This window comes from Sarcophilus harrisii, chromosome 5, assembly GCF_902635505.1.
Source record: "Sarcophilus harrisii chromosome 5, mSarHar1.11, whole genome shotgun sequence".
Classification (NCBI taxonomy): domain Eukaryota; kingdom Metazoa; phylum Chordata; class Mammalia; order Dasyuromorphia; family Dasyuridae; genus Sarcophilus; species Sarcophilus harrisii.
In genome coordinates, this window is record NC_045430.1 from 186,303,333 (window position 1) to 186,316,991 (window position 13,659).

Sequence of the window (13,659 nt, forward strand, 5' to 3'; positions counted from 1 at the left end):
GCTCAGAAAAAAGTGAGCCAAGAGGTGGTCTAAAATGACCTAAAAGCATGAAGTTAAACTTTTATCTCTTGGCATTAGATAACTTGCCCTCCTGATTCATAGAGCAATTAATTTTAAGGTCCTGAAACCTCCTCTGTTTTATGACTGACAACTCAGAGGTAGCCATCCTCTGGACAAGGTGAATGGGTCCCTGATTTTCTCTGGCAATCTTTAATGGCTTTGTAAAACAGCCATTCTCTCCACAATCACAGGACATACCACAACTTTCTTTCCTTCTTTTGTCCCTTTTGCAGTCACTAAGACCCTGTTCTGCCTTCTTTCTCTCTCTTCCCTTAAAAAAGAGAAAGAGCTTGGTAGCAGAGTATCACACTCCCAGATTTGCAAAGTGGTCCCAAATAAACAAGAAGTCTTCCAAGATTCTTTTCTTCTGAATATCAGGAAAATGCAAAAACAAGCCTGCATTGCAGCAGAAGGGGAAAAAAAAACAGTAAAGGACAAGATGAAAACAAACTCCAGTTAAAATATAGGGAGACATAAAGCATCTTGTATCTGAGTCCCTGAAATATTTCCCAGTAACTGCAAAAACAAGATAAAAAGAGGTCAGACTACAGTGTAGTCTGCCCTAGAAGAAATCAAAGGATCCCAAATACAAAGCTGGAGGCCATCCAATCCAATACTTTTATTCATGAGGAAATGGAGTATCAGAAAAGTTAAGTACTCACCTAGGATCATACAGATAGTATAGATAGTATCAAAGATAAGATTTGAATCCAACTCTCCCATTCTCCAAGTCTAGCACTCTATCTATGATGTCACACTTCTTTTCTAAATCTTCTTAACCCAATACTAGTTTCTAATTTGATGTTAGATAGCAAGTTCCTCAAACAAAGGGGCCATGTTTTACAATGTCTTAGCTTTTTCTCACCCCAAGTTACCCAATGTGGTTCTGGGAATGTAAAAGAGATAAAAGAGCCTGCTCAATTAATTAATTGCCTGAGAAACTACAACCCAAAGATGCGGACTTTTTTGGCCCAAGAGATAAGAAGGTGTAGGTTAACTGTTCTCACCCTTTCCCCATCTAAAGAATCATTTTCTTTTTGCTTCATGGGTAACTGGGTACAGAACATCAAGCCCTCCCTTTGCCAGAGTAGAGACAGCCATGGAGGCGGCAGCTATCCAATCCCCTCCCTCCCGCTGCTGTCTTTGTTTCTAGCACAGGCTATCACAGACTGACGCATTTTGAGTAAGATTTTCATTCTGAGACATAATGGCTTGAGGGGAGACAATGAAGCATTAATTTTCGTCAAATATAAGAGCTTTGTGTTCTTTACACAAGTGGGAGTGTGCCGCCTTCTGCTGTGTATGCTAAAAAGTGGAGGGAAATCATACAGAGAAATGAAGGAAAAACAAGAGCTAATGAATCTGTGGTCAGGAAGATAACAGAGCCAGAAAGTTTGGTATAATACCCTTAATCATTTGCAGGCTAAGCAATACATTTTTGGGTATACACTGTGATACTTCCATCTGTTATTTTAATTTGTTTTTGCATTTATTATTAATGAATAAAATGATTAGATTTAGAATATGGCCAAGTTTTAAAAGTTAAAAGAAATCCCTTAAGCTTAACATATGAAAAATCTTAAGTTAATATTAATATTTAGGTTAGGGATAAGATAATGTAGATTTAAGCTGCTCATCCATATATTCTTTCAATAGATATGCACTTTTTATATGGATTGTAAGCTTCTTGGGGCCAGCAGTCACCTTCTTGCCCTTCTTTTTCTTTCTAGTACTTGACACAAGACCTGGCACGCAATAAGTGCTTAATGCATTCTTACTGAATGACTGCTGAGAATTGTTAAGGGAATATAAAGACATGTAATACATACACAGTCCAGGTTCTCACAAAGCTTTCCAGCTAGAAGAGGAGACAGGAGACAAGACTAATGAAATAATAATACAAGAATTTCTTACTAACATAGAGTAGTAGAATCCAAAGGCAGTATACATGCCAAAGGAGTGGTACAAATAGTATGGATGATGAATATCATAGGATGAGGACAAGAAGAGGATGAAAAATAATTGAAGACCTAGTGTGCTCAGGGAAGACAGATCTTGATGGATGGGCAAAGTTTCAGGAACCCTTCGACAATAAAGGAATAGGATCAATAGTACAGATATGAGAGTAAAAATGGTGTGTGTACTCCAGTGATGCTAATTATAATCTGCTTAAAGTAGTGGACAATAAGAATACAGGTGGTTAGATTCACATTTCTGAGTGCTTTGAATGGCAGAGTAAGGAATTACTTACAATAGGGAACCATTGAAGGCACTGAGAGACAGGAAGAAGGAGAATTTAATATAGATTAACTTGGCAGGAGCATGTAGAATCCTGTATACTCCCTAAAATCAGTGATTGTTTCTTTGTCCTTATGTCCCCAGTGCCCAGTAAAATGTCTTTGCACATAGTAGGTACCTTGTAAATGTTTGAATGGAAAAAAAGATATAGATATTCTCTTTCTATTTTAGCTTAAAAAACTACTAAAATAGTACAGATATTTAATGAAGTTTTGGAATTGGGAAGTTGCAGTAGGTTTATAAAGGAATGACCAGAAGATTCATTCTCTGCTTCCCTAGAAACACAATTGGTTACCCTCCTGACTAATTCTGACAGGCTATGTTAGTTGTTCTCCCTAACTGTATAGTTAACCATTTGATAGATAAGAATTTGGGGATGCAAGGGGAAGGGGACGAAAGTTAGGAATAAAGAAGTCTTGGGAAAATAACAATAGAGAACGTTCCATGTACCTACCGTTCCATCCCCGCCACAGGCCAGGATTCGAAGATTTGGCACTTTTCTATATAGCTCAAGCCTTGCAGAAAAAAAAAGAAAGAAAAACATCCATATTAACAAAAGAAAAAACACACAACAAACTAGCACTGTCAAACCATAGCTCAAGACCTATACAACAGTGGCATGGGGGGGGTTCCCACTGGAGTGACAAACACTAATATTAGCATCAAGGAACAAAGGATACCTTTGTATCCAATTATCATCTGTGTGTCTGGAATTTTAAAAGGTACAAATTCAACCTTTTCTCATTATTATTACTGTATTCACAAATTTGTTCTTCTTTAAGCCCTGTCTATCCCTCACTTAACCTTGACCCTTAAAAAAAATTTCCAGTTTCTTCCTACTCTTTTTTCCACTTCTTTCTTCCTGTCTCAGTAAGAATTATATCTATTTGTTAAAAAACAGCCTTTATATTTCTGCTACTTTTACTTTTCAGGGAAATGCCATGATTGATACTAACTACCTCTCTTCACTTGTCAACCAATATGATCAAAAGATCAGACACTTGGAGCTGGAAGGGACCTTTGAGACTACCTAGTTGATCAAATGACAAGTATATATTAACTACTATATCCTTGGCACTGTGCTAGACATTGAGAATACAAATAAAATGTAAGAAACAATCCCCACTTGAAAGAAATTTGTATTTTAATGGTAGACATAACTACATATGAGAGTATATAGATACACATATATAATATATACATATACATACATATAATCATACACACATATATGGCATAAATATAATTTAAATAAATACAAATATGTATAAAATTAAAAACAAAGCTATTAGGAAGAGAGGGCATTAGCAATAGTGAGGGTAGCAGGGAGGGGAGGAGAGAAGGAATCTAGAAAGGTTTCATGTAGAAGGCAGTTTTTGAATTCCATGACTCCTTTCAAGATTTCCTGCTTTTCCCAGCTGCTAGGATGTCTTTGAGGCAGAAGTGAGAAAGGAATGTCTTTAGCCATGGTTAATGCGCAGTGCAAAGGCACAGAGCCAGAGTGCCATCCATGAAGAACAAGTCAGTTGGGCTGGATCACAGAGTGAGGAAGGATGAATGGCATATACCAAGTCTGGACACAGAGGCCAGGGCCAGCTTAGGGGTTTTAAAAGTTAAATGAAGTAGTTTATATATTTATCGCCTAGAGATAATAAGAAACCACTGAAATCAACTGAGTAGATAAATCATATGATCATATTTATGCTTAAGGAAAATTATTTTGGTGACAGTAAGAAATCTGAAGCAGGGAGAGCAATTGGGAGATTATTGAACTAATTCAGCAAAGGGTGATGAGAGCCTAGACTGAGATTCAGCTGTGTTAGTGGAAAACAAGGGTCAGATGGAGAGATGTTTTAGATACAGAAATGGCAAGATAAGCAATTCATTAGCTATGTGGAGTGAGAGAAAGAAGAAATTGAAAACTAGCAAGGTGGTTCAGTTATTTGTGCCAGGTCACATAGGCAGGAGAATACAAAGCAAAGATGTAAACTTCATATCTGAGTCAAATCTGGGTTTTTTTCTTCCTAGCTCACATAACTTTTTCTAGGCCAGAGTCTTCACTGTCAAAGTTATTAAATTTATTAGAAAATGTAGGTGGGAAAAGTAAATATACACACATGAATTACACACACACACACACACACACACACACACACACAGTAGAACATACTGTTTTGGGTTATTTTGGGATTGTTTTTTTCCTAACTGTTCCTGATATTTGTCAGGATTTGAAATCCTTCTGGTCTTTAATGTCCTGGAATTCTCTCACCTGGTATGTAAAATGGACATATTTCTTTGTACCTTAGAAAAACTGAGTTATCTTTCCCCTCAGAAAATATTTGTATAATATCAGTTTTCCTGTGTACCAATCCTCAAGCATCAACGAAGCAATTCCCCCTCACGCACACACACCCCAATTAAACATTTTCTTTTGCACTGATATTTTTCTTAGTGTTCTCTGAAATGTATAGACTTGAATTAAATCTAGTCAGAGCGGAGAACAGACAAATGACAAATCAGTTTAGCCAAGGAACCTTAAGAAGAGAGAAGAAAGAGCTTTTAGAAATCCTGCAGCAAACCCTAGTGGCACAGAAGGTAATAAAATAAGAGAATTTGAGCAAAAATGAGCTTTCAAATATCGTATTCTCTAGTGACCGCCTAATATGTTGGTTGTTTTCAATGCTTCAAAAACAATCTGAATGACAATAGCAATGACCCTCCTTCATTCCAATGCCTTCACTCTGTTGATTATTTCCTATTTATCCTGTATGTCATTTGTTTGTACGAAGGATGTTTACATGCTGTCACACTATTAGACTATGAGCACCTTAAGAGCAGGGGCTGGCTTTTATCCTTCTTTGTATTCCTAGTGTTTGGCTTAGTGCCTCACACAAGGTGGACATTTCATATTTATTGACTAACCCATAATGAAGATGATAATATAGGCATGGTAGGGTAGAATAAGGTAGACAAGAAAAGGAAAGGGAAAGCAACAAGCATTTTTAAAGCACCTACTATGTGCCAGCCACCGTGTTAAGTCATTTACAAAGGTCAAGTCCTTTGATGTCATTGGAATGGGACTTTAAAATCATGGATAATAGTCTCAATTTGACCACTCACCAGCAAACCAGTTAAAATCAACAAACCTCAGTTTCTTCATGTGCAAAATGTCAGACTAGGTAATAATAATTAATATGCATGTATCACTTTAGGATCTGCAAAGTACTTTCTATATATTTTCTCATGTGAACTTCACAACAACCCTCAGAGCGAATCAATTTCTCTTCATTTTATAGATAGAGAAGTCAAGTGACTTATTGCAAGTCACAAAGTATGTGGCTTAGTTGAGACTGGAACTCAGACTTTGACTCTAATTCCTCCCTTTTATACAAAATCATACTGTCACTGAGGTATAAAATGATTATTCCCATTTTTTTTCAGGTTAAGGAATTAGACTCAAGCAGGGACCAGAATCACACAATTACAAAATGTTCAAGAATGGATTCTATTCTAGGTCTTCTCTACTCCAGATCCTGTGTGTTTTAGAGGAAGTTAGGTAGTGCAATGAATGGCATACTGGGCCTGGTGTCAGGAAGACACCTATCTAAGGCACTTACCTGCTGTGTGGACCTGGAGGCAAATAACAATTTCTTTCTGTCTGCTGACCCAGTCCCAACCTCTATGCTCCTACACCCAACCCATTTCCTCCTCTGCAAAATGTAAGTGATAATAGCACCCATCTCCCAGGATTGCTGTAAAAATAAAAATGAGATGGTGCTTTGCAAACCTAAAGTGTTCTATAAATACTATTATGATTGGAGTCCCTATCTCACGTTGCTTCCCTGCTTTATACATATATAGTTTTTTTAAATTCACATTAATTTGCTACATTCCAATCCTTTATACACTCAATATCAATGGAGATATGTCAACATTAGGTGGGAACAAGGATAAGAAACAGCTGGATGGTGGCAAAGGAGGCACTCTTTTCCTTTACCTTTACTCCCTATCTTTCCAAACCTAAAATCACAAAGAAACAGAATTAAAATTTTTCCTCAAAGAAAGTCACTTTTATACCTGAACAGTCCAAAGAAATTCAGAAGTAGTTCCAGAAGGGTTACGAAGAATTTCCCACATATCATCCATCAAAAGAGCACACAGATATTTCCTCTCATCTATTAACGTGCACATGCTCAGAAAAAAAACCACACACATATTCAAGTATTCTCCTCATCCAGATATATCATCAGATATCACACTCATATAATTAATTACAACTCCTTCTGCTGTCCATGCAAAGATACCTACCCAAAACACACACAAAGATGCATGCATACCAAGGATACAACACACAGGCACCCACTCAAAGTTACAACAACTACATATACAAAAGCATTCAGGTACATTCAAAGGTGTCAGTCAATCAATAAGGAAGCCTGATGGGAAGTGATCAGAGAAATAAGTAGGGATGGTTAAAAAAGAAAGTGGGTGAATGAGTAGGTTGGCAGATGAGAGAAACAATAATAATTAAGAAACAGGGGTAGTGTTTAGCAAAGTGACCACAAGATTTTGAGAGTTTAGAGCTGCAATTTTACTGATGTGAGGACAGCCACAATGGAAATTTACTCTTTTAGTACATATTAACAACCTAACTTAAAGTCTTAGAGATTTAAGGGATTGGACCACTGATAGTATAAATGACATGTTAATAGTTAATAATCATGCAGCCAGCATGTTTCAGGCTGAGGATTTATCACTGTCATCAGCTAGCTAGCATTTATATAATACCTACTATGTACTAGGTACTGCGCTAAACAATTTATAAATATCATCTCATTTGATCCTTACAATCTTTGAGGTAGGAACAATTATTATCCCTATTTTATAGTTAAAAAACCAAGGCAAACAGAGGTTGTGACTAATCCAAGATCATAAGTAAGTGTCTGGGCTGGATCTGAATTCAGGTCTTCCTGACTCTTGACACAGCACTCTATTCACTGAACCACAAATCTTAAGATAACTACAAAGGCAGCACCCTACCTATTGACAGAAGATGATTTATGCTTTCCAATAAGCTATTAAAGGTCCAATATTTCCTAAGCCAATCTAAATAGAAGCTTGTTACTTAAATGTCTGGACACGAGATAGACAGCTCAGACCAGATTATTTAATTTAAAGCATCCTTTAATAGCTGGCTGGCCAGTGACTGACCCATTAATCAGGCCAGTGGAGATCAGCCCCGAACCTTTAGCGAGGTACACTTTTAAGCATGTTTGCCACAACCTGGTACAGCCTTGTGGTTACAAATTTCGGAAATCACTGACACAGTTTCTCGTTTACAATAGGGAAATGTCTGGATGGGAGTGAGCACACAACAGAACCTGTTGACATGTTTTGCAATGTTGTCCTGACTCTGTCAGGTACACACTTCTCAGAAAGTCTGGCACTTCAACTGTTTCTCAGAAAATCTAGGGTCTCATGAACCAGGGGATGGGATCCACTCTGAACATAATACTTCCCTTAATTTAGTCTGAGCAACGTTTGCCTATAAGCCTGAGATCCCTTGACCCAGGGATATGGAGGGCCAGTCTTTTGTCCATTTTAATTACAAAACAGTGTGTGTGTGTGTGTGTGTGTGTGTGTGTGTTTTTTTTTTCTTCCCACCTACTTTTTCTAGGCCCTTCTCACCAGCCCAAAAGAATAAGGGAAAGTTTTGACCAATAAGTATCCTGCTGGGTATTTTAGAACTTACGCATCTCTCGGCCCTTCCTGAGAAAGATCAAAGACCTGTCGTGGATTCAGATACCACATGAACATCTGGAGAATTTTGGTCCCCTGTAGTGGAAAACAAAAGGAGAGAAGGAAACATAGTTATTTTTAAAACCACATAAATTATCCAAATCATACAAAAATCAAAATTTAAAATATTTTATCTGAAGATGTTGAAATAACTAGAAAATTTAATACTGAAGAGTTGAATATCTCTGCTGGAAAAAGTTACCTTAGTATTATCAATTTTCTTTTCATTATTCAGATTAATCTCATTTCAAACAATCTTACATCAAATTATATGGGTACTAATAGCCAAAGAAAATTTCTTGTTGGGGTATCTTCTAAATTATACCTAGATAGGATAAATCCCTAGCTTCTCAAGATAATTAGCTAATTAAAACATTTTAATGATGTATCAATTAAATAAATTTATTAATTAAATATTAATGTTGACAATATTAAATATAAATAATATATAAATATTAAATATTCATATTCATAAATAAATATGTATATAATATAATAAATAAAATTATAGCTCTGAAACGAACCTTGGAAGATCATGTCCCTATAAAAAGACAGTCTATGCAGGGGTCTATGCCGCAGGCCAGGTGCAGCAGCTGAGGACATTTATCCCCCTCACCCAGGGCTATGAAGTTTCTTTATTTAAAGGCACACAAAACAAAGTTTTTGTTTTTACTATAGTCCGGCCCTCCAACAGTCTGAGGGACACTGAACTGGCCCCCTATTTAAAAAGTTTGAGGATCTCTGGTATACTGATTACATAAACTGCCTTTATCTGTATGTGAATTGTTAGAAATTATTACATGTAAAGACATAAACAGAGAAATTAAATTTAACAATGGCTAATCTTGGTACCAGAGTGCTAATGAGGAAAGACACATAGTTTTCCATGTGATTGATCTCCTGGACTTCTTGATCTCTAGGAATTCACGTTTTATTAGATGGCATCTACTCTGAAACTCATTCTCAGTTAAGCCTGCCTTAAAGGTCTTTCCCTTCTTCTAAGTAAGAGATGAGAAAAGGTAGACATCAGTAAGCCCCTCCTACATAATTTAAGGACGGTGTCTAGAGCACTTATCTCATCACTTGCCTCCCAGCTATGGGACTCATGCCCCAATTCTGGATACCCTTCTATGATCATCTGCTTTTCAGCATAGATACTCTTTTCTTCCATTAGATTGTAAGTTCCTTGAAAGCAGACACTACTTTTTGTCTATCTTTGCCCCCACCTGCACCCCCATCCGGGGACTGGAAGACAGTAGTCATTCAATAAATGACTACTGACATGTCTCTCATCTTGCGAGAGGTGGCAGAATACCAATGAGAATGTTGTCATGCAAATATATTTTGCTTAAAAGTTTTTGTTGCTATAAGAAAGGGTTTTATGGCAAGCATGGGGAATGGGGGTGACATGGGGAAATATTCCTTGTAGGAAAAAAGCCTCAAAATATTTTTAAATATTTAAGATTTGCTTAAGAAGCAAGATACAGGTCTTCATTAGGCAATAATAATGAAAACAGCAATGAAATATGAAAGGATGAAAAGTGGACACTATCCATATTATCAAATTTTACTGCATTAGATCAGAGGACTGATTTCATATCCTAACTCTACTAACATATACTTGTGGGATCCTGAATCAGTGCTTTGGGACTCAATTTCCCTACTTACAAAATGAAGGAGTTAAATTAGATAACCTGTACCTCTGAATCTTTCTACCTCTGAATCTTTAATCAACATAGTAAAGAACCAATATTTGACCTAGTGTGGCTAGAATGCCTTCAGTATCATTATGGGCCTATCTTGCTATTTTCTGAAAAAAAAAATTATATTATTTTGTGATTTTATTTCTAGTTTCTTTTACTTCTTTCCTTTTCCTTTTCTGTAAGTACTATAACCAAAAAAATGTAAATTTTTATTTCTGAAAACTCATATCTGGGAGTTCACAGGCTATATTTCTTTCTCAGGAACCAAACCTTAAACCCAACTCACTTGGCTCTCACTGAATCACCAACAACAGGTCCCAGGCCAAGTTCCATTTTGTCTTTATGTGTCCCCTGGTTTCCTCAGAGTGAATGTAAACAATAATTGTTTCTGTTTTAACCAGAAATCTTGCAGTTCCTCTCCCATATTGATTTTTTTTTATTTGATTAGGTAAAAAAAGCTATTCTCTATCTTATTTCAACATATTTGTAATCATTGAATGGGCGTTGCTTCTGTCAAACTGACCTTAGCTTAAAAAGACCAAGATACTCCCATTGATTCCAGTCATCCTGATGAATAACTGGCCACTGAACTCAGATGGCTCAAGAGGGGAAAGTCAGGCAGGAGACCTTGCAGAGCCCTCCCTCACTTAAATCCAATTCATTTGCGTATCATGGCATCCCATTTTCTTTGAGAAGGAACAGAGTCAAAACAATTATATATAAATATATATGTGTATATATATGTGTGTGTGTGTATAAAATTTTTATATTGTATGTGTTTATTTTGCAGAAAGCAAAATATTTCTATTGTTTCCATACTTTGTAACAAGAAAGATTCCCTTTGCTGTGTACTTATAACAATGTTTGGCTGCCATCACCACTACCCTGGATGGCATTCAACTAGCTGCCTCATTGAACAATATGTTTTGCTTCAGGTCTATCTGGACAGTCTTATCTAAACAATCATACCTAAGCTGATGATTGGAGGAGGGGAAGTATTGCTATTAGGCCATCACTGCTCCGTTTGCATATTTACTATTGGGTCATTTGTAGATTGTCTGGCCCTCCTGATCTGCCTTGTTGAGTTTTCATGGGATAGCACTGCAGTCATTTTAACAATTGATTTATATACATGTCCATCTGCTATAGAGGCAGTCCAATTTTGCAATCTGGGAGCAGCATCAATTGTTGATGTAAATTACTCCTTTCCACCTTTTGTCATGGTACAATGAACCTCAAAATTGCAGTTTTTCTGGCAAAACATGCAGTATGAGTCATTAACATTCTGGTTCTACATGTTTCTAAGATCACCTTATAAAAAACAAGCTCAGGAAAAAAAAAAACTGGAAACCATTGAAGAATTATGCTCATAAATACAAAAATTCTCTAGTAAGGAATAATGTTAATAGTTCTCACTTATATAGTGCTTCAAGGTTGACAAAGCATTTTATAAGATATTATCTTATTTGACCCTGACAAATCTTCATAGTGGGTATTATCTTGTTTATCCCTACTTTATAGATGAGCCAAGATTAACCATATATTTCAAGAGCAAGACTTGCACCCAGATTTTCCTGGGAACAAGTCTTTTTATTGAAATATACTAACTGTGCAACCAGGGACACAACTTCAGAATCCCTAGTCAATTGTATGATATAGAAATCAGCAATCTGCCTGAGTGGAGAGAATTCTTTATATCAAGGGTGGGGAATTTTTTTTTCCTGCCAAGGACCATTTGGATATTTATAACATTTTTCACAGGCCATATAAAATAATCAACTTAGAAAATTCAAGCAGTGGGAGGCTGTTGTACCTAGCTTTCAGCTCATCAGCCTGCAGTTGCCTTAGCAAATGATTTTATGGGCTTTATATATCCAACAGACCCAACTTTCTACACCCTCTACATAGATGAAATCACAGGTCTGGATTAAGTCAAAGAGAAATGAGGAGGGGAGAAACCTAGAGAGGTTAAAGGTCTTCCAAACCTCACATGGCAAGTGTTTTGAGCCAGAATTTGAGCCCAGAGGTGCCTGACTTCAATTCCAGCCCTGTATCCACAAGGCTACATTGATTTTAGTGAGGGTAATGAGCCATCCTGAGGTATTAGATCACCAAATGAATTGGCTCAGTTTTGCATGACCAGTTATTTCTATTGCAGTCATGATCTAATTACTTATTTTTTCTACAATGTGACTAAATCTTTCCAAATTAATATGTCTTCATTAACAAAACAATCAATACCTGAATGAAACCATAAGATTGTGTTAAACTAATGGAAGACAGAGTTCTCATATCTAAGTGATTTCTGTTAATGGTTCCCTCATCTTCAAGGTGCTCAATTTTAATACTTTATCCCATGCAACTGATTAATCTTTGAAAGAGAATTCACTTTTTTTCTCCCTGAAAGGACTTAATTGAATGCCTCAACCATTTATAGTTACTATTCATTGTGAAATGTCCAAGAACCACAAACTCTATAAAACATGCAAAAACAGGGTCCATGATACAATATTATCTTTCTGTGATCAAAGGGTGAAAGCTGAAAGGGACCTTAAGAGATTAACAAATCAGGTGTTGTATACTGTCCTCCAGCCATATGTACCCAAACACTAGAGAGTGCCCAATTAAGTATAATTCCCCCTGCAAGCCCAAGTGATATTGAAGTGGGTGGGAAGAATTGTAGATGTGATACTAAATGAGACATATGGAAATCATTAAGAAGAAACTTCTTCTTAGACAGGAATGATGTTACTCGGACAACTCCATTGTCAACAGAACACAATGATGAATGGTTTACAAATATTTGGGGGGGCATCCCTACATCATGGGTTTCTGCACTTCTCCCATCCAGTGTTTCAACAAGTGGCAGTAACTGTGATAAAGAAAAATCAGCATCAATAAGCATTTATTTTGTTATTGTTATTATCTTCATTTTACAATTGAAGAAACTGAGGCAAACAGAGGTAAAATGATTTGCCCAGTATTACTGACTAGTAATTGTGTAAGACCAGACTGTAATTCAAGTCTTCCTGACTCCAGACCCAGAGCAACATATACTGCCTTAAGGGAAATGAGAAAAGGCTTCTTTTAGAAACTGGGGCTTTAGGTGAGATTTGAAGGAAGCCAGGAAAAGTAGAAGGCAGAGAAGAGAGAGAACATTCTGGGAATATGGGGCAGCAAGTAAAAATGCCCAAGATTAGGAGTTGAAAAGCAAAAAGGCAGTACGGGGATGCATGTCTGTATATATAAATGGAATCAAGGACTTAGTGAATAGAGATATTGTATGTCTAGATGGGAGCAAAGGGAAAAAAGGAAGACTACCTTGCTAATGTGTAGTAAGGTACTGGTTTATTATTATTATTATTTTTTTTTAGTAAAATCCGGTTGGTCAAGACATTGGCTTAGGAACTAAAGTTTTGGAAAGCTAAAAAACAATTGAAAGGCAATATGGTATGATAAAACAGCAATGGATTTGCATTCGCATGGCTTGAGTCTGAATATTATTTTTGATATTTCCTAATTATACCACTTGGAGCATGTCACTGAGCCTCAACTTCTTCATTTGCAAAACAGGGCTTTGGAAGAGATGATATATAAAGTCTTCCAGCTCTAAGCATCTATGTTGTAAAACTGAAAACTCCAGAAAAGATGGGGTTGGTGAATGTAAGATCCTGTGCTCAAGGTCCAACAAATCAGGAAGCATCTTGTAGGGTAAGTACAGGTTTGTTCCAAAAAGAATCTTGTAAATGCAAGGAAATGGCAGGAAAATATATAAAATATTTCTTCCCTCTCTTTCCTA

General features: G+C 36.6%; 1 protein-coding gene across 1 annotated transcript in view; it reads right to left on the reverse strand.

Moving 5' to 3' along the window:
* DGKI (diacylglycerol kinase iota) overlaps positions 1-13,659 on the reverse strand; it is a 552,148-nt gene that overhangs the window by 255,937 nt on the left and 282,552 nt on the right. The window contains exons 11-12 of the mRNA XM_031939143.1: positions 8,111-8,193; positions 2,813-2,873 (exon numbers count right to left, since the gene is read on the reverse strand). Coding sequence (XP_031795003.1) covers positions 2,813-2,873; positions 8,111-8,193 — 144 coding nt within the window. The remainder of the gene's footprint in view (positions 1-2,812; positions 2,874-8,110; positions 8,194-13,659) is intronic.